This window comes from Felis catus, chromosome B2 (assembly GCF_018350175.1).
Source record: "Felis catus isolate Fca126 chromosome B2, F.catus_Fca126_mat1.0, whole genome shotgun sequence".
Lineage (NCBI taxonomy): Eukaryota > Metazoa > Chordata > Mammalia > Carnivora > Felidae > Felis > Felis catus.
In genome coordinates this window covers 32,497,604-32,519,487 of record NC_058372.1, presented here as the reverse complement: position 1 = coordinate 32,519,487, position 21,884 = coordinate 32,497,604, and the positions used below count along the sequence as shown (strand labels likewise).

General features: G+C 53.0%; 1 protein-coding gene across 3 annotated transcripts; it reads left to right on the top strand.

Moving 5' to 3' along the window:
* Positions 1–822: 822 nt before the first annotated feature.
* MLN (motilin) lies at positions 823–18,054 on the top strand. Of its 3 annotated transcripts, none has more exons than XM_045057003.1 (5): positions 823–6,864; positions 7,223–10,388; positions 12,451–12,567; positions 15,786–15,894; positions 16,695–18,054. In XM_045057003.1, the coding sequence occupies exons 2-5, from the start codon at positions 10,272–10,274 to the stop codon at positions 16,700–16,702; spliced, it is 351 nt and encodes a 116-aa protein (XP_044912938.1). In that variant the 5' UTR covers positions 823–6,864; positions 7,223–10,271; the 3' UTR covers positions 16,703–18,054.
* Positions 18,055–21,884: the final 3,830 nt, after the last annotated feature.

Genomic DNA, 21,884 nt, shown 5'->3' with positions numbered 1-21,884 from the left:
GGGAGAGATGGTGGCACAGTGGTGGAGAAGGTTTCTGAGGCTCATGTGCCTTCCCACCATACTGCTCGTGCACCCCACAGGCATCGGAAGCCCTCCTTGATGACTCTGACCTCAAGGAAGTTCTCTCCTCTGGAGTCCTCCAGAGCTTACTGCCATCTCATGGTGTCCAGCCTTGGTTCCTTGCTGTCATCTTTCCTTCTCAACCAGAGTAAATGGTCCTGCAGGGACGTGTTGTGCTTGTGTTATCAGTGTCCACTGCCCCCACCCGACCCAGTGCCTAGCACAGAGCCGAACCCTGCATAGGTGATCATTAACTATCCATTGATTGGTTCAGTGGCTGAAGATTTTGTCATAGTCCTACCCTTCCCCCCCATTACCCACAACACAGCAAGACCATCCATAAACTGAGAATCATAAAACTCATGATCGGGGCACCTGGGTGGCTCAGTCAGTTAAGTGTCCGACCTCGGCTCAGGTCATGATCTCACGGTTCGTGAGTTCGAGCCCCACATCAGGCTCTGTGCTGACAGCTCAGGGCCTGGAGTCTGCTTCGGATGCTGTGTCTCTTTCTCTCTCTGTCCCTCCCTTGCTCTCTCTCTCTCTCTCTCTCTCTCTCTCTCTCAAAAATAACTAAACATTTATTTAATGTTTTTTTAATGGTTTTATTTTATTTTTGAGACAGAGAGAGACAGAGCATGAGCAGGGGCGGGGCAGAGAGAGAGTGAGACACAGAATCCGAAGCAAGCTCCAGGCTCTGAGCTGTCAGCGCAGAGCCCGATGTGGGGCTCAAACTCATGGACTGTGAGATCATGACCTGAGCTGAAGTTGGACGCTTAACCGACTGAGCCACCCAGGCGCCCCAAAATAAATAAACATTTAAAAAATTTTAAAAAAAACCTCATGATCCTCATGACTCTGTGTATTGAACACAAAGCAAGTCTGGCCATTTCCCCCTTTTGTTTCCAGCGTCTAAAGGGGGTTTATGCACACTCCTTCATGTAAAAGCCCTGAATTTTCTTTTCATTCCTAAGAGACCCAGAGAATTTCTAATCTGCTAAAATGACGGTAACCCTTTTCCCATCAAATAAAGCCCTCCTGCAGGTAATCTTCCTGTCACAAGCTGACTGCCTTGATGTGACTTGGAAGTGAGTAGGGATACTGGGTTCCCTTTCATATTCCATCCTCCTTAGGAAAATCCTAAACCGGGAGGATTCAAGTTTGATTGGAGCTGTTCTTGCAATTTATACCTCCTGCCCCTTGGGAGCTTACATGTGCCTATTTTAAATAAATTCCCCCTTTTTTCTCTCTCTTTTACAAAGAACAACTGCAAATCTTCTCTAAGGATAGCTTTTCTTTGGGGTGGAATTCAGTTCTGACAGTTGAACATTCATGAGATGAGCCCTGGGTGAATAATGATGAAATGAATTACCTCTGTGATTGGGCCTTGCCTGGGACCTGGGGGCATTCTTTCAAAGTCCCGCAGTGTTGTTTGGCTGCAGTTTCCCAGTAACTTCGTTGCTCTTCCAAAAGGAATATTACTCTAGGGAGTAAAAAAGGACAAAAAGAGGAATGGGCACTGCCAGAGGCGAGGTCGAGCTCTAACGCCCCTGTCTTTGGGCAGTTCTTGTTTAAGATCCTGGTAGGAGCAGCCAGCCTTGCCGCTATCTATCTACATCACTCTCTCCAAGTTCGTCTTGCCCCCGTCCTGGCTCCTGTGGTGCCTCTGGCTCACCCTACTATCCCCACTGAGATTTTAGGACCTGCCCATTTGACACGTACCTCACTTAGATGTGGCACACAAGAGACCACAAGTGTTTAGGACCTGAGCCGCATGCTCAGTGTGGTGGCAGAACAGGTCTCTGCTCAGCCAGACATCTATGAAGGGGCTGGAGCACCAGGCCTGAGCAGCAAACAATTTCTGCTCAATTCCTGGGTGAACTCACCCTCCTCCACCGTGCACCGTCCACCACACTTGCCCAGACCCCACCTGGCCACCCAGCCCTGGCCATGGACCCCAGAAGAAACAGAATCCCCTCCTAGCCCTGCCACTCACCTCCAGAGTGGGCTGATGGGAAGGAGGTCCGTGTGACTGCCACAGCTGTCAACCGCAGAAGCCGCATGTGACCCGCTGTTGCCATTAGCAGCCACTGGCAGCCCCCCAAATCCAAAACCCATCAGCCCAGCAGAGGTGGGGGAGTCACTGGAAGAGGTCGGTTGATGCACTGGAAGAAAAAAGTTTGGACAGCCAGCTCCTTTCGCCTGAATCTACCCTGGATTAGGCTGACATTTGAAATGATTTTGGCTCCCATCCACACGGCGTAAAACCTCTACCAAGACTTCTTTCCTTCTTAAACACGAAAGCACAAACTTTTCTCAACCACAGACTTCCTTAATCATTTATGAAAATTTGTCAGCTGTCCCTGCCTCCGTGTTCCAATGCCTCGTGCCCTCGGATCAGGGTGCTGGGAGCCACCTGCCCTGAAGGAGTTGAAGAGGAGACGGAGGCTTTGCCTTCCCTTATAATTAATTCGTCACTTCCAAAGCCATCTGCTTTCTCTTCACACACACCCATCACCTCCATAAAAATATAAATACATATATTTAAAATTCAATTACAAGGCGACTTGATGTCGCCAGCTCAATTAACAGAAAGAACAGAAAAAAACAAATCCCACCAAAGTCAGCCCATAGACCCAGCTCTTAGCACCTGCATCCTGTCCCTGGAAAAAAAGTTATGTGACCTCTTTTTGAAGTTTTATAGCAGCAGCTTTGGCGATAAACCCCCATAAATAGAAAGGGAACCCAGAAGCAAGTTAGCGACTGGGACATTTCTAGGAGTATATTAACCACCCGGGGAAGTATTGACCGGGAAGTCGGCAGGAATGCTATTGTAAAACTCAACCGAGCCCCCAAGTTCTGTGCACACTGTCAATAGTCCACAAAGCTGAACTGAACAGGAAAGCATTTTATTGGATTGTTTTGGGTCCAGGTTGTCGGTGCACATTGAATGGACTCAACAGGAAATCGGAGATGCAGGAATGTTAATTCGAGTATCAGATGTAACACACAAGAAGCTCAACAAATTAGACATTAATTCTGGACAGACCCTGTCCGAGTTTGTTTTCCTTTCCACGCACACTATTTCTACATCAGGGGTTCTGGGGGTATGGTGTCGGCTGTGTATCACTTCTCGACAAATCATTTGTGACTTCTGAAAAAAGACCCTGAGCCATAGAAGGAAAAGAATAAAAATACCCCACAGGTCACCAAAGCCTGCGTCCCATGGGCCAGGGCACAGTTGTTGCCTAAAATACATCTCTCAGTGCTTTGCTTGCCCTAGTTTCAAGTGCCATCACCATCAACTAGTATTTTTGCTCATGAGCCCAGTCACACACCTCTAGCTCCACGAGGGACCCCTCCCCCGCACCACTCCTGCACTTGACGCTGTGTTCTTTGCCTCTCCTTGGCCTGCGCTTAACGTCAGCGGTGCACATTTAATTCTTACCAGCATTCGGGCAAGCCGGCCTTTTCGAAATCTTTCATTTTTCATTTTTATACCTTAAGCTTTGGCACTCCCAGCCATCCTGGGGCTATTTTGGCTCATCTGAACTCTGTCTTCCCCTGGCCACCGTCCTCTGCCTCTTTGAGGGAACCATCTGGAAAACACAGCCATGTGTGCACCTCCATGCCTCCTTCCAAGGGCCCCCAGTTGCAGCTTTCCTTCTTTGCTGGTCTCCCCTCGCCATCCATATCTTCATCCCGTGTCCCCGGGGCCTTGATGACATATGTCCAGCAGCTCACCTAGCCTTTTCCAGCTTGTAGTTCTGAGCTCCCAACGTCTTCTCATATTAGGTCTCTGTCCTCCTGATGTTTGTTACATCTCCCAATTTAGTATCATCTGCAAATTTAATTAACATGCCGTTGCCTCCCTGTTCCAGGCCATTAATGAAGATGTTATGGCAGTACCCAGCAAACAATATTTTCAAGGTCAGGAGGAGAGGAGAGCTTAACGGCTTCTGCCCAACATGGGGGAAAGAGGCAATCAAGTGCCCACATGTGAGTGGGTTTTTCGCCTCCCCTCTGCTTCGGCCGCTGCACGTCCGTGGCAACTCCCGTTTGGAGAATGAAGGACATTAGATTATACCTCCCTTTTGCTTTTGTCCAGTTTCTAGCTGGAGAAATAGCCACTAATTGAGCATTTGTAGGGAGAGACGGTGTACATGGTAAAGACAAAGTAGTCGTTATTAGGCTTGTTATCCACCCATCGCTCCGTCTCTGAAGCACGACCCGTGACCGTGGAAAATACACGTTGAGGGCCAAGGCACCCAGCAGAGAGGAGAGAGAAGACATTTCCCCGGGGAGACACTTTCCCTGAAGGGCTGACCCTCAAGATCCACAGCCAAGAGGGGCACGAAGGAGAGGCCCCTTCATCTTTGCAGGTTGTGACCCCAGAGCAGAGCCCCCCATTAGTCCACGTCCTCCTCTACGTTCCAAGGGGTGGCTCACTGTGAACCCTGATTTGCCTTTCTTCCAGGGCAAACTGCAGATCTCATACTGTAATATTGCAAATTGCTTGGATCAGAAGTACTGAATCACGGGAGAGTTCCAGGATAATGCAATTCACGCCCAGAGAATTGATCCCAGATTATTTACTGTTTCCTGCACCTCCTTTCTCCCCATCTCTCACTGCAGGCCTGTCTCGGGTTCCGAGGTTCCCATCATTTCTTAGACAGAGTGTCTCTGGACCAGAGCCCGGACTGGCCCAGCAGAGGCAGGGCCCGGGTCTCAGAGCCCTGGTGCAGAGGGGTGGTGAGGAGAGGCTTTGAATTTCCCCTTGTGCTTGGTGGACGGCCTGGCCCACCAGCTGCAGCCCTTCCTGGGTCCAGGTCTGGCCTCTCCAAAACTAAGAACACACCAGAACAACCTGTGCTTGTCCCGGGTGGTCAGCTCATACTGCATTGTGCTCAGATACCTTGCGGGGGGAGGGGGGAAGGGGGGTGGACCTGGCTTAGGAGAAAGTGGTGGGTTTGTAGAATTACCACAAGGCACTCACTGTTAAGGGCCTTCCCCAGCTGTAGACATCCTACCTGCTCACTCATCAAGCATCAAGCGGCAAAAAAACACAGTGGCCTCTGAAGCCAAACTTTGAATCCTGGCCCTGCCATTTTGATAGCTGTGACCTTGAGCCCATTGTTTCACCTCAGTTTTCCCACCTGTAAAATGGAATAATATCCATACCAGCTTCACAGTGTATGTTGTGACATTGCAAAAAGCTGATGTCTGGCTGTTATTTTTTACATATCAAGCACCTTCCACACTCCAGACACTGTCGAGGTCAGGGGTAAGCAAATTTTTTCTAGAACGCCCAAATAATAAATCTTCTCAGCTTTGTGGATCTTAATGTCTCTGCCCAACTATTCAGCTCTGTTGTTGTAGCCCCAAAGCAGCCATAGACAATAAGCAAATGAATGGGAGTGGCTGTGTTCCAATGAAACCTTATTTATGGACTCAGAAATTTGAATTTCATATATATTCACATATCACCAAATATTATTCTTCCTTTGATTTTTATGAACTATTAAAAAATGTAAAAACTACTTGTAGCTCGTAAGCTATGTAAAAATAAGTGGCAGGTTGGATTTGGCCCGTGGGCCATAGTTGGCCTGCCCCTGGTCTATGCATGAGAGACACAGAAACTGACGTGTTCCCCGGCCCCCCTCCCCCCCCCAACAGGAGTCCATTGTGCAGACCAGCCTCCCAGAGCCTAGGTAGGTGATGGGCTCCTTCATTACCCTCGTGCTAACCTTGTCCCTACCAAGGTCTGTGACCTGGTCTTAAAAGCCACTCTTGCAACCTGGGGCAGGGCGGGGAGTGGCATCTCAGTTCCAAGCCCTGGCGTTTTAAGCTCTAATTTCTCTGCGATAAATCTCAAAGACTGCAGAGACCCAGTGCACCCGTCTGACAACAGGCGGCGATCCAGCGAGCTGGACGAGGTCTAACCTGGTGTCAGAGTAGAATGCAGAGACCCTGCTGGCCGGAAGCCTTGCTGAGCCGGGGGTTTAGAGGTTATGTGGGCTGGGTTTGAAGCACCTGCACTTGTTTCTTTCTGAGAGGAAAAGCCATAGCGGACTGGAGGACTGGGGTGGGGGGGGTGCCTGGACAAGAAGCAATCCCCATCTGAATGTTTGGGGCAGCGTCTCTGGAAGGTGCTAATGGCCAGTGAGGTTCTCCTGGAGAAATGGCCTCTGCTAGCCCAGACCCTCTGGACTTCACCCTCAGTCTGCCCCAGCCACCTCCCAGATTCTCCTCGCCCTGCCCTGATGACCAGACCCAACCACTAAGCCCATTCAAGGCACTATGAGGGCCCCCGTTTCTCCCCCCATCAAATCCAAATCCTTCTGCTCGGTTTCTAAGAATGCCCACACTCAGACCCAAGAATGACCCTCTCCCAACCCACAGGGAGACCCTGCCATCCTATGCCATCCTTTATTCCTGCATATGCCCTGTGTCCCAGAAGCCCCCACTCCCATCCTCTGCCATGTCTGGCCACGACCAGCCTTGACCCTTGTATAGAGAGACCTTGGGGGTCCCTGTCTGACTCAGTCGGTAGAGCATGCAACTCTCAATCTCAGGGCAGGGTTGTGAGTTTGAGCCCCACATAGAGAGTAGAGCTGACTTAAAAAGAGAGAGAGAGACCTTACAGTGGGGTCACTGAGGAGCTATTTCATTGTGCCTCGGTTTCCTTATCTGCAAAATGGGACAATTAAGAGCACCAACGTCATGGCATCGCTGAGGCTTCATTAGAACATGCGTGTCAAGCATTCCCGGACCGTGTTCCAGAAACGGCACTGGCCAACAGCAGCAGTAAGCCCTGACTCCAGATTACATTCATCTCTCCCCTGTTTAAATCTTTCACTTCACCATTTGAGTTATATGATTACCATGAAATGTGCCTGGATAGGTGTCTCATCTCCCCCATTTAAGCTACAAACCCATAAACCTTCTGTATCACACGCCTTACATGCTTTCTTGGCTCCCACAGAGTCTCTGTTGCTCCACAGCCCTGGGTCTAGACTGCCATTGTCTTTTCATTAGTCGCTTTAAACTGCCACACACTCCTGAGCCTTTTCTTTCTTTGGTGAGGGGCTTCGGGGGGGGGGGGGGGAGGAGGGGGGGAGGCTGAAGGCAAGTTATCTTTCTAATACAGCACTCTCTCTGACAGCCCAACAGAGAATCCGATCACTAAAGAGCTGGCCTGAAGACACTCAACAACATCATATATTTAAGTAACAAAAAAGAAAGGGCTTTTGTTAAAACGACCCTCTGAGCGGCAGCTAAGTTCTAAGTGGACGGGAAAGTGCCATCTGGGTGGAAGCTGGCCTCCACCAAATCCTGACTGTCGCCTTCCGGGAAAGCCCCAGAAGTCCAACGACGTGCCAGGCCCTGCCTGTTGTTTCCGTGAGCTTCGAGAATCCAGGCTCCCCACCCAAAGCCCCCAAGGTGTGGCCAAAGGTTAACGGGCTCCCAAGGGAGGGCTAGAGGGCCCATCAGACCAGCCAGATAGCAGATATAAGGGTGGGTCAGATGAGCCAGATACCAAAGGAGGAGCAGAGACAGACAAGGTCAGTGCCACCCAGACCGTGCTGCTGTGAGTAGCCACAGAGGAGAGGGGCGGGGGGAGGGGGAGTTCGGCCTGAGCCCCAAGGCAGAAACCAGCCCAGTCCAGAGATCTCCCTTAAGTCCCTCTGCCACCTTCAAATACTTAACTAGGCTTCTGGCTGAAAGCCCCGAGCTGATTTCCAGAGAAGCAGGTTGAAGCCATACATAGTGGGAGCACAGGCAGGACAGCCCCGGAGGCACGGAAGCTGGAGGGAGGAGGGGTGGGTGCAAGTCCTGATAAAAAGGAGGCTGTCTGGGATGCGTGGTGCCATTGACTGCAGGCCAGGTACCCAAGCCAGAGCTCAGCATGGACACCGGACCCCACTTGGCACGAAGGCTTTGCTCTGGAAAGTTCAGGAGAAAGCTGGTCCCTAGAGAGATTACAGGACGGGGCAACTCTTACCAGGTCGGGTGGTACCATGGGTGGGGAGGAAGGAGACAGGTGCCCGCTTATCCAGAGCTGATCACTTGAAGGCTGGAGCCCCATCGCTGGAGATGGAAAAGGGACGTCACTGGCTCATCACACAGTGAAAAGCTCTCCCACTCCGAGCTCCCAGAAACACAAATGAATGTAGGTGACATGCCAACTGCCAGTTGGATCAAGAAAATGAGCAGCAATTGGATTTTGCCTTTTTTTATTTAAAGTTTTTATTGATTCTTATGGAGCGAATGAAATGCGAACACCGGAATGAAAAGGGCTCTATAGCATCTCTGTGAAGGAAATGGGACGCCATAAATGTGACATATCCGTCCCCACTGGGAGGGAAACAGGGCTCCACAGACACACCATCGGGGAAGCGTAGGAACGGGGAGGGGGAGAGTGCCTGGGAGCTCTCCACCCCCCACCCATCCTCTGTTCCCCTCCAGATCCTCCCGGGGCTGGGTCTCGGCTTCCCGAGGGTCCGCCTTCAGTGGGTGAGCGGTCTTCTGACCCCACTAGGAATTTGTATGTAGCTGGCATGGGAGGCTTTGGCTGTCTGAGCTCTCTCATCCTTTCTCATGGAGTGTTCGCCAGATGGAGAGAGAAAGTAGGACGGGGCGGAAGGAAGGATCGCAAGAAGGCAGAGGGAGCGTCCTGCTTCATAGCAGTGGCTTCAGATGACGGAGGAGACAGGTCCCAGGGAAGAGGCAGGATGCAAGCCCGCAACCTTAGAAGATTCTCTCTAGAGGGGGATTTGGGGTTGGACCCGCAGAGAAACTTAGAGGCCAGTCCAGGGCACGACCCTCTCCCACCAGCAGCCCCGGGCCGACTCCCCCAAAGCTCTTTATCTGCAACCCTGTGATCACCCCCACACCGGCTGCAGCAGGGGCCGCCCCTGGTCTCGTTTCCTCGCTGTGGAGCCTGGAAGACCCCCCTAGGTCTTCACCTCTCTAGGCTTCCTCCCTTCCCCAGATTTCATCTACTCCCAGATGAGTGGGAGGATCATGTGAGAGAGGGCTTAGAAGGGGACACTGAGCACCCGGGTAATTACTTATGGAATCAACTAAGGCTGGCACCCAGCAGGAAGCGCCATCACCAACCCCTGCCACTGAACCATCCCGACAGGGCCTGAAGCCTACCCAACTGACTGCATTTCTTTCTTTCTTTCTTTTTTTTTTTTTTTTTAATATTTATTTATTTTGAGAGAGAGAGAGAGCACAAGCAGGGTAGGGGCAGAGAGAGAATCCCAAGCAAGCTCCATGCTCAGCGCAGAGCCCAAGGCAGGGCTTGAGCCCACGACCCTGAGATCATGACTTGAGCTGAAATCAAGAGTTGGATGCTCAACCGACTGAGCCACCCAGGCGCCCCTCTGACCCCATTTCTTAGGCCGTTGCACTCTTGAGGTCACCACACCCACCTGGTCCCTGGCAACTGTCGGCGGCCCACCTTCCGGCCCACCATTCCAGACCTGCTCCCATCCTGGGACACAGGAGGCCCCACGCAGGCACGCAGGCACCCCCAGCATTCGTGGCATTCTGAGGTGGGGTGGAGAGAGGTGCGGGGCAGAGGTGAACTCTTGTCCTTTCTAGATGGTAACCAACAGGCAGCTAGCTGGAGCTCAAAAGAGTCCTGTTTCCAAGCCAGCGCTGGCCCCAGAGGGGTGGAGACCCCACTCCCAGCTCCGGGATGCTGCTCCCTGCTGAAAATTTCCATCTGGCTCTGCCTTCCCCCGGGGCAAAGGGTCCCAGCCTCTTTCTCTTCAGACCCAAGGTCTTCGCCTGGTGCTCCCGGGGACACCCAGGGTCATCAGGGCCTGGGTCCATCCCAGGGAGCAGTGAGGGCTCCCTGAGTCTTGGGGCACCATTCTGTTGCTAATCTAGAGTCTTTCTTCTGAGACATGGAGTCCTTCCCCCTTCACGAGCTTTGGAAGCTTTGGAAGACCTCACCGGTAACAACGAGGGTGGCTGGCGTGTGGGATGCTTCTCCCCCGGTTGTGTGACGGGGGCAGGACGGCCTCTCCCAGGCTCTTGTTCACCTCTCTGGGGCAGAGAAGGGCCTCTGCGCTCCTCTGGTAAAGCCCCACACCCGGCCCACACGAGGAGAGGCCGAGCGGCTTGCTCAACGTCACAGCTATCGGCAGGGCGTGCGCCGTGAACCTGACAAGAGCTTCTTGTCGTTGTTCAGCCCCAGGATGGTGTCCCGCAAGGCCGTGGCTGTCCTGCTGATGGTGCACGTGGCCGTCATGCTGGCCTCCCAGACGGAAGCCTTCGTTCCCATCTTCACCCACAGCGAACTCCAGAGGATTCGGGTAGGAAATCTCCCAGGCTGCCTGCCTCCCCAGCGTGGTCCAAGTGACTCACAGCTGCTCAGCGCTGAAGTGGTGTTAGTCTCTCTAAGGCACAAGTGTCCCTGGGGGGAAACCCACGTTTAATCAGCTGCATAGCTGGCATCAGTGACATCGAGGGGAGCATGAAGGACCCAGACCCAAGCTGACCCCAAACTCCAGCTGCCTCCCTGCCGCCTTCATTCCCCACTAGCACCAATCAAAGGTGACAGCGGCTCCCACAAGTGACATCTTTTCCCACCCTGCCCATCCTTCAGAGGAAATTTTCAATTAACAAGCCGATAAGTATTTGCTGAGCATCTCCATAGTACAAAGGGCCACCCTGGGTGAGAGGCCAGGCATGCATCTTCAAGGAGCAGGCTCAGGAGCCAAGATACAGATACAATCGTATGAAAAATTTGCTAACAATAGAAAACAAAGGGACACGGCACAAGGCAGGACGGGATTAATTGCCCAGCAAGTGATGCTGATGGTTAAGTGCTAAGTTCAGAGGCGGGAGAAGCCTCCCTGGGGTGTTGGAAGGGAAAAGGTGAGAACTGAGCAGGGGTCTTCAGAGAGAAGGAGGGGGCGAGGGGTTGGTCCCCCATGGAGTGCTGGTCAGAGCCTCTTCTTTAGAAGCCAGAAAAGGGGCCTGGGTGGCTCAGTCGGTTGGGCGTCTGACTTTGGCTCAGGTCATGATCTCACAGCTCGTGGGTTCGAGCCCCGCATCCGGCTCTGTGCTGACAGCTTGGAGCCTGGAGCCTGCTTCGGATTCTGTGTCTCCCTCTCTCTCTGCTCCTCCCCTGCTCACATGCAGTCTCTCTCTCTCTCTCTTTCTCTCTCTCTCAAAAATAAATAAACATTTTTAAAAATATTAAAAAAAAAAAAAAACCCGGAAGAAAACAAGGCAGGCTTAATGGAACTCAGGCAGCAGGGCCTCTGGAAAACTGGATTGCCAGACCTGGCTCCCCGTGTCTTTTACTTTAGATGCCAAGCGGTTCTGAGTATCTTGTGCAGATATTTGTTTCTCTTTGACCTGAGGAGCTGGAGGGGACTGTCGTGTCCCACCTGTCTGAGACTCGGCTCCAGTAGGGACAAACACACGAATCCGTTCTCTGGGAGGTCGCATGGCCTCTGCACCTCCATACTCTGTCCGGGGCAAGCTTCCACATACCCAGTGGCCTATGTCCTTTGCAGAGGCAAGGCCGGCCCCAGCTCCCCTTCTTCAGGGGTAGACATGGAAATATGGAAGAGAGGCAGCAGGCTCTCTAAACATAGTTTCTCTACCACCGGCTTCCTCTCCAGAAGGGACAACCAATTGTTCTAGAATCACCGTGTCGCAGGCAAGGCCCAGAGCTGAATCCCAAGGGGGTCATTAGAGAAGCCAAAGGATTGAGGTGTGTCTGATCTCGGTGCCCCGGGACCTGGCAAGCAGGATGCCACGTAAGGTTTAGCTCTGGGCAGAAACAATCAACGTCGGTAGAACATAAACTAGCAAAATGGCAACCAAAGAACGCTTTGCGTTGATCCGCTCTGTGGTTTTGCTCCTCAGAATTGCCAGGCACCGGGATTTCTCTGAAGAAGCTGCAAACTCCTTCCTCCATAATTCATCTCCCTGTCTCGCCTCTTATAAATCACCTCCCAGGGACTCCAGTTTCTGGGCCACCCCATGGCGCCCTCCCAGGCGAGGCTGTCTTGCCACCTTTTTTATGGGCTCTCTGCGAAGAAAAACACATTTCCACACTTAATATGCATGAAGGGCAGCCCTTATTTTCAGCATTTTAACTTAATTAACGGTAACAATCTGGGTGCAATGCTTGAATTACAAAGGAACGGATTCTTCTTCAAGTTGACCTATTGGTGAACGACTCTGAGGGCCATTTGTAAGCCGTTGGGTTTCTGGAACTCCTCGTGTAGAGGCACCTGGGAGAACTCTTTTGGCCTGTGGGAAGCTCAGACCACTTAGCACCCTGGGCAGAGACAGGCGAGGGCCATCTGGGCGGTGGAGAGATGGCAGGTTTTGTGCAAATTTGTGCTCTGCCCTTAGGAAAAGGAGCGGAACAAAGGGCAAAAGAAATCCCTGATTGTACAGCAGAGGTCCGAGGAAGTGGGCCCTCTGGACCCTGTGGAGCCCCCAGAGGAAGAAGAAAACGAAGTTATCAAGGTGAGCAGACAGGGGGACAATGCAGAGAAACCTAGTGTGGGGAAGGGTTCCCCCTGCCAGCCACAGATTGTTCTGGAACACAGCAGCAAACCAGACATTCAGGCAACAAGTTCCATCCTAGGAGAGATACAGACACCAACAATGACACACAGCTGTCTCAAGGCACCGGGTAAGGAGGCATGATAGAGGGTGAGGGGGTGGGGGCTGGGGGCACTGCTTTGGCTAGGAGGCCTCTCAGAGGAGGTGACATTTATTTGATTTGGAACCAGAATGATGAGAAGGAGCCTGTGATGCAAACAGCTAGAGCAAGAACGTCCCAGAAGGAAACGTGCCGGCAAAGGCCCTGCTCAGGAAGCATGTGGTAGGTGTGAGGCCCCCAAGGCCAGGGCGCACTTGGGAGAGGACAAGAGAGTGGCAGGGCCTAGTGGTCCAGGCACCATGTCTGAAAGGTCACTGGGGAGTTCACAGCAGGGAAGTCATCTCATCTGACTTAGAAAGACCTGGGACCGCACAAGTGGAGGCAGGAGACGAGTCAGGGGGCAACTGCGGTCACCAGGAGACGGAGGACAAGGGTGCCCAGGGAGACGACTACAGCGTTAAGACCCAGGGCCTGGGGCCCGCAGTGCTGCGTTAAGATGCACAGATCGTGGCGGCCTGAGCAAACCTTGAGTTTGTCCAGTGCGGCTCTTAAGTTCTCAGCCTCATTTATCCAGATGAGAAGACACTGAGCCCTAAGTGTGAAGCGTGGCTCAGTTCTGGGCCCTGGCAATAGGGCAGTGAACAAAACAGATACATCCTCCGAGCTTGTGAAGCTCACACTGCAGTGGGGGACTGGAAATGAGATGCTAGAAGGACGGGCAGCAGACTACAGACAGGATACAGAAGCAAGCATCATAATGGGGCCGGTCCTAACAGGTGCCGTGGAGGAAAATAAGGCAGGGACTGGAGGCGGATGGGTTGCAACCTCAACAGGGTGGTCAGAGCGGGCTTCACGAGGAGACGGTATTAGCGCTGAGACCTGGAGACGGTGAGGCAGGCAACCACAAAGATATCTGGGGGAAGAGCATTCCAGGGGGCAGGAATAGTCAACGCAAAGGCCCCGAGGCAGGAGGAGGCCTGGTGGAAGAGTGTGGAAGAACAGTGAAGAGGCTGGAGTGGCTGGAGCAGAGGGAGTCAGGGAGGAAGAGGGAGGTGGGACCAGATCGTGGACTTTGTAGGCTATTGTTTGGACTTTGCCTTCCCTCTGCTGAGGTGGGAGTTGCTGGGGGCTTTGGAGCGGAGGAGGGACATGATCAGATTCACATTTTACAAGAGTCTCCCCAGCTTCCGTGTTGAGAGCAGCCCGAAGGGGCAAGGGCAGGATTCGGGAGACCACCGAGGAGCTGCTAGCACATCCAAGAGTCAAGGTAGAGGCAGAACACAGTGGTCAGGTTCTGGAAATAATTTCGAGTTAGAAGCTCTGAGGATTTGCTGAAAGAACGAATGCAGGGTATAAAGAAAGAGAAAGGTAAAAACGAACTTTGAAGTTTGGGGCCGGAATACCTGGAAGGATAGATTTGCCACTCAGGAGACGGTGAAGCCTATGGGTTGGCTGCAGGATGGCAGGAGGAAGGTCAGGAGGTCAGACAGGACCTGTGAACTATAAGATGCCTGGTGGGCATCCAGGTGGAGGCGTCGCACAAGGCAGGTGTATATAGCCGTCTGGACTTCAGGAGCGCTCAGGGCTGCAGACATCAATGTGCGAGGCATCGGCAGTTAGCTGGAGTTTCAAGCCAGGACAGTGGGATTCTTAAGGGGGTGGGTATGGATGGAGAAGGAAGGGCTCCAGGACTGAAGAGAGGGACACTTCCCTGTAAAGAGGCCTGGGAGAGGAAAAGACTGATATGCAGAGAGAACGAGGGCCTTGCCAAGGTCACAGTCAGGGCAAAACTGAGCTGGACACCACCCAGGGGTCTTTAGACCCCATCAGCTGTCCATCCATAAACAGGGAGGTCGGTCATGGCCTCCTCGGTGCTGTCACCACCCTGGGTGGTGGGGTTAGGGGAGTGTGCCTTTCCTTCCCACATGCTCCTTGGGCTCCCCAGGAGGAACTGGGGGTGACTGGTTCCGCTGGCAAAGGGGAGCTCCCTCAGGACTGCCCTCCACACCCAAGGCAGTTTAAAGCACATGTTACATCCTGTGGAATGCCTCTCGGAGGCTGAGGGTGAGGTACCCGTCGTCCCCTTTCCATCTCCCTAGAACATGATATACAGGCCAGGAGGTCCTTTCCGGATCATTCCGTCCAGCCTCCTCATTGTAAGGTGAGGACACGGCAGGGCTGGAGACCAGAGCCCACGGGGACCCTTTGCTTGCCTTCAGGCATCCCAAGCCCATTTCCCACCACCAGTGAGGGGTGGGGGTGAGGGGCCTGGGACTCCTCCATCGCGGCTCCCCAGACAGGCAGGCAATCTCCCAGTCTGCCAGCTGGTTTGCAAACCAAGACCACTGAACCAGGAAGCTCTGGGGGTGACAGCAAGCTCAGCACCCCCGGCTCTGCCACAACCACCTTTCTTGGTGATGAGCCTCCAGACAGCAACTCTGGGGTCTCGCCTATGTCCCCGCGGTGCTAGAGAAGACCTGGTGGTCATGGGCACAGACCCTGGAGTCAGCTCTCCTGGGTATAGCACCTTCTCCCTCTGCTACTGAGTACCTGTGTGGCTTGGAGCGAGTTATCCTACCCCTTTGTCCTCCCTTTCCTCCTCTGCAGAATGGGGACACTAATGATCCCTACATCACAGGGTTATTGAGAGGCTTAATATACACGAAGCGTTTAGAATGGCGCCTGCGCCCTAAGGCTTCACGGTGCTGGTTATCATTACTGAGGAGAAGGGGGAGGGAGAGTTTCCTCCCACATGAAAAGACAGGGGCGGGGTGGGGGCAGTGGGTTCCTGCAGACCCTCCCCTCCTGTCCCAGCTTCCCCACCAGGGGAGGTTTGTTGATCGTCCCTGGGCAGCAAGTCCGGGGGACTCCCAGGATCCGGGCCCCTGGATCCAGTTGGGGGGAGGTGCCAGAATTCCCTGCCGGGTCCTGGGAGGCCGAGGCTCCCAGAGGATGGGGCAGAATGGGGCCGCAGGGTGGTGTGGCTCCTGGCAGTGCCTCCTGCCGCCTGTGAGGCGCCCAGGGGTTAATGGCGCTCTCCGTGTCTCTTCCTTCTTGTTAACTCTGCCTTATTTCACAGCTGACTGCTCCTGTGGCAATTGGAACGAGGATGAACTCCAGGCAGCTGGAAAAGTACCGGGCCGCCCTGGAAGGGCTGCTGAGTGAGGTGCTTCTGCCTGCCCGGAACGGTACGGGAGGCAGGGCGCCTCTGCCTCTGGGGCTCAGCCTTGTCCACCCACGTTAATATTCCCAGAGTGCATCTGAGCAGGGTTTGGGGATGGCGATTTGTTTTTCTGCCTTGTGCTTGAGAACATGAAGTGGTCTTCTCCGGGAAAGGGTGCCCCCGTCTCGGATGGAAGCCTGATCACAGAGCAGAGGCTCCGATGGCTCCTGGGGACCGGGGAGGCCCAGTTCCCCAGCCAGGGGCATCTCGAGGCCCTGCCCTGATGGCTCAGGCCCCTTTCCCAAACACCCTCCTGGCAGAGCTGACCACGACAACCCACCCAACCCTTCCCCTGCTCCAGATCGCGTGTTCCCTCCCAAAACACCACCCAGGCCGGGCAGTTCCTCTGAAGGAAACCCTGCAGCAGTCTGGCCACAGAAGCCTGCATTTTCTTTATCTGTTCTACAAATCGAAGTCCTGAGCTCCACGTGGCCTTGCCCGGTTCAAGGTCTGCGCTTCAAGGTCTGCCGGAGCCACTTGTGCAAAGCCAGGACTTGTCTGACAAACAGCCACTAATTACTTCTCAGGGTCCCCAGGAGGAGAGGAGAGAGGTGGGGAGTTGGTGTTTGAAATGGAAGAACCGGGAGGTTAAATGACTTGCCCCAGGCTACAGAGAAAGCTAGAGGCAGAGCTTCCAGAAGCCTGGCCCAGCGTCCCCTGGGGGCGCCCCCTCCTCCCTGGGTTGGCCCTGGGTTGGCGGCCAGGTTTAGAAGTGGACCCGCTGAATCTACCAAGCTGCAGACCTCCTGTGTTTTTCCCCAACAGACAAATGACAGCCCGCTACAGGGGAAGGTGGATGAAACTGGGAGCGCCCTCCCACCCGAGGGAGACCCCGGAATCTGCATGCCCCACAGCCGGGCTCCAAAGGAAAATACTCTCTCCCAAGCAAGCCCCCTCCGGCAAATAAAGTGGCAAATAAACAGAAACGACTCTTTTATTTAATATTTTAATTTTTAAAGGCCAAACCCCGGGTCATTGCATAAAGGGGGGAAAAATCAAGCTCAGAGGGAGTTAGCTGTAAATGGCACATATACAGTAGCAAAACGTGTGCCTTGGCTAAATTCTCCGTTCAAATTATCACGTGGGACCCACGGAATTGCAAGATTTGTGCCGGTGAGGAAACTGAGGTCCAGAGAGATGGCATTTTCGGCCCACACACCAGTCGGTGGCAGAGCGAGGAATTCAGGTCTCCACTTTCTGTTTATTGGCAAACTCAAGGTCTAAATGCGCTGGAGAGCCGTAAGACTTCTGTACTCAACCCCTTGCTGAGTAACTTCCAGCTAGCCCTTTAACCTCAATGAGGCTTTGCAAAAGCCAGGTGGTAATACGTGCCTTGAGATGAGGGTACAGGCACGAGCAAATTACTATCATTATTATCACCTTGTGACTGCATGCTCCAGCATCCGCAGCAAAATTCCACAGTCAACCCACTGATTTCTGCCTCCTAAACAAAACTGGATGGGAAATTTCATTCTAATTTAATGTTACATTAATGGATGCTCATTTATTTATAAACTGGGGCCTTAGAGGAAACACAGCTCCCTCTACCCATAGGTTATCAGCAATTAGACATGAGGCCCATTCCGTATTTCCACCCACCCCAACCATTGTAAGAACTTAGCCACAGACAGTAGTTACCGGAACAAGACGACCCCCAATCCTTTCGGGGTGCTCTGAATGGTCCTGAGGAACACCCAAGCCTTACATGGGACCCACACCCTCCATGCTGCACATTCCCACAATTTCCTATGCACGTACTGATCATCCCAAGGGCAGCTGCAGGTTCCCAGGAAACGCTGCCAAAACACTCTGTAATAATTGGAGAGAGGGCTGCACAGGGCAGGGGAGAAAAGGGAGGGAGAAACGTAGGAATCTACAAAGCATGCTGTTGGGGAAAACTTGATCCAAGACTCCTCCTCGCCCTTCGGAGTACCACCACGCCATTCCCGCCATTATCTGGAACCCATTCCAAAAAAGCAGAAAAACCATTAAACGGTCACCGTCTCCTTCTATGGAGAAAACACTGCTTTTGCGTCTTTCCCTGTGTCTCTGCTCAGGATCTGTCCCTACAGTGAGACTACCTTCCCCCATCACCAGCAGGGGGCGCTCACCTCTGTTCCCCCGCCCACCCCCAGCCTCCCCCCTCCTCCCTCCTCCCCCTCCACGCCCACCACCCCGCTGGGCTTTTCCTTAAGATCCCGGGGCTGAATAGCAGTGTTGAAATAGGCGCCAAGGAGAGAAATGAGACCCCGAGGGGATCATGCCCCAGGCAGTCTGCATTTCTTAAAATGGGAATTGGCTCCGCAACCACAGCACCTAGAGCCCCGTTCAAAGCTCGGCGCTGTTGTCCCTGACCCTCACCCAGCGGCCTCTGATGTGCTTCTCAGTAATGAGCCGCAACAGGGACCCAGCCACCACCTGCATCTGTATGCACAGTGCCCCAGCCGCCTGGTTAGACGTGTCGGCTCCTTTCTTCTCTCCTTTTCCTCCTCCTGCCGCTGTTCAATTTCTCACAATTGGCTCAAATAATTCTTTTTCTCCGAGTTCCTCAGTTTCCAGCACAGCAGACTCGATTGCTTACAGGACATGCACAGCCCTGGAAGAAATTAAAACTGGGGGGAGGTTGGGGAGGAGACTGTGAGCTGAGCCAAGACAAAATGACCGCATTTTCACAAAACAGAAGTAAAGACAGACACACTCCTGGTTAAAGCGATCCACTGCCAGGGCCAGGCCCCAGCCAGGAGCAGAGACTGGGAGAGTGCCCAGAGGAACCAGTCAGGTAAGGACGCCGTTCTTCCTCACACGTTACTGAGGTTTATCTGGCAAAATCTGCAAGAATCTCTCCAGAAAACTGGCAGTTACGGAGAGTTACAGATTACCCCTCTTCGTCTGGAATGTACTTTACACTTAACAGGACCACTGGTAATTACAGGGCGACCTGAACCTAGCTTCACAAGATGGAGATGATGAGGTATTTTCTCAGCAACCACATCGGTATGATTTTATAATTACTGAGCTACGTGGATTTGCCATGAAATTGAATAGTTAAAAAGCAAAGAGTAATTGCCTGATATCTGTACTCTGTAATTTAGTGTAATCTAATCATGGACAAAGCCCAAAAGAAAATGTTCTGAAAGCATTACATTTTTCTTCATACACAATTCGCTATTGACATCAGGGAATGTATTCCGTGCCTCTAAAGGAACTCTTAACCCACAGATCTCAAAGTGTGGCCAGAAGAATGAGACTTTTGTTACATTTTCAGCCGATTATGAAAAGCGGGCGACGTAAGTGCCCATTACACCTGTTCTGGCATTTCTCTGTTGAGTCCCGTTGCCCCTTCGCTGACCTGGAGAGATTAAGGTGCTCTCCTCTTCCCCAGGGCACCGAGATGAGGCGGCCAGAAGCTGGGCAGTGCTGGGACCACTCCAGTCAAAATCTGAGCCTAGACGGCACCCACTTGGTTGCCACTTTTCAACCACGCTCTCCCCGTGCCCCACCACTCCGCGGTGGGACCCCACCCGAGATGTGGTTCCAAGGAAACTTGGTGAGATGCACGAGGCTGGTGAGGAGGTGGATCAAGGAGGAGCTCGTGGTCCCTGAGCATCTTTAAGGACCTGATAAATGCGTGCAGGGCTTTTGCAGGAGGAGAAGGAGAATGGAAGCCACTAAAAGATTTATGGCTGTTGTTATTATAAGGTTCTGCTGAGACAGAGAGAGAGGTCAGCAGGACGGCAGGCGGGGTGGCAGCCCTCTGGGAATCCAGAACGTCCTCCTAGAGGCCCCTCACCTCCGCTAAATGTGTGGATGTGGTTACTAAGTAGATCTGGACATTGGAGCTTGTTTTTCCTCTTCTGCCTTTAATAAATCAGGAAGACCGCCCGCAGCCTGAGCTGCTCACCTTAAAACACACACACACACACACACACACACACACACACACACACACACACACACAAGAAAGTGATGAGAAAGGGGGGGCACGCAGAGCAGCCGTTGACTTTAAAATATGCGTTCCCATCCCTGACATGGAAGGCCCCGGAAGAGCCTTGCGGGCAACTCCCCACGCGAGGCAGCGGGCCAAGCCTGCGCTGGGGCAGACACGAGGGTCCGTGAAGAAGGTGTGGGTGGTCACGTGGAGGAAAATGAGCAGCAACAAGCAGGTAATGGGGTCTTGGGGGCAGGGAACGTTGATGGAGGGCCTCAGAGGGGCTATCGGTCCACAGAAGGGGCAGGACTGGAATGAGGAGTTTAGGAGGAAAACGGAGAGGCCCCAGACCTGAGAGGGACGACTGACTTGTGAGGGTTTTTCCAATTGACTTTGCTCAATCAGATGGTGAGGTTTCTTCCTGGGGGCGGGCATGGGGGCAGGGGGGACACTGATTGGCAAGCACCCTACGAGTGGTAGCACCCTACCCCCAAAGGCCTGTTCGACCCAGTGAGATGAATCCAGCAACTGCTAGAAGCCCCGTGGAGGCAAAGAGTAGACCACAGGGGGCAGAAAACCGCAGCTGCCAACATGATGGGTTCCAGGCTAGAGGCAAGACAACAGGCTTGGCGGGTGGGGGTCACTTGGCCCCGGGTATGTGCGGCGGTAGCAGCGTCCCCAAACACAAGGCAGGCTGACAAAGCCCACGCTGGGGACCGCTGCTGGGGGCAGCTCTAGTTCAGTACATATTTTTAAATCGCCCTGGGATCCATTGTGATGAAACAGACCGTAACTCTGCGAAATGCCGGAACGTTCACTTGGTTTAAGCGTCAGCTTCAAGCCCTCTTAGACTACACGGGGCCAGTATTGATGCCGAAAGGCTCATTCCTTATATATGGAACTGCACAGCTGCAAGGAGTTGCACAAATGTTACCAACTCATTTGTCATGCAAACAGTGCTTCAGAAAGAAATAAAATACTATTATGTGGTATATGTGTTAGGCAATCACTATATCAAATTCATGGCATTCCGTGCAAACACAGGCAGAGAAAAGGAAAACAACACTTGGTGAGAAAAATTGCACCACATGGGAACAGCTAAGTTGGGGGATATGGGGAGGCTGACAATGGAAGCCTGACCGAGCTGAGCCTGTAATTTTCCCAGCAATTGCGGCCAGTGTAGGAATACCCCTGTGGGGCAGCGAGTGGCAGGAATGCAAACCACTGGCAGAGGGGCCTTGCCCGTGACCCAGGGAAGGAATAGAAGGAGACCTGGGGAGGGGGGGTGAAGGGGAGTGGGCGATGGGCAGGGAAGAGGGGAACTGATTTAGAGGAGTAGTAGTGGAGCGGAACCTAAGAGGCCAAGGTCGGCCATAAACGTTTGGGACAGGGAGCTGAAGAAGGATGTAGAAGGATTACAAAGAGGGGAGAGGGCAGAAGGGCAACTATGAGCCATGGCGCTCTTTTCCTTTGCCACCACTTCCCATGCTTCCCCTAGGGGCTTCTCAGCCAAGAGCCTTCCTGTAATCAAAGAGGGTGTCCTGTGGGAGATCACACATGTGCTGCCACTGCAGAGATAGGGGTTAAGTATAAGCACTTAGGAGGGTGTACCAGGCACTGTTTTAAGCACCTTAAACAAGTCACCTGTTCTAATCCTCATAGCAACCCTATCAACTTTACTGGCCAGCAAGCTAGAGATGTTCATTGGATATGATCACACATCTAACAGTGGTGCAGTTGGGATTCAAATGTCCTCAACCTAAATCTGCAAGGGACACAGGACTGTATCTCAGGGGTCTTCCCCTACCCATCTCTCAGAGAAATCCCACTATCCAGACATATGGCCTCCTCCCAGAAGGCTGAACTGCCCACTCAAGCCCAAGGGCATGTGGCTCTTCCGCCTTCTCGGTGGATGCGGTGTCTGGCCTGAGGCAGGGCCGGTGCCCCCTCGGAGCCCCACCTCAGAGTTAACTCCCAAGAAAACACAGAAGCCTGTAGCCCTCGACCTCAGGTCGGACCGGGTCTCG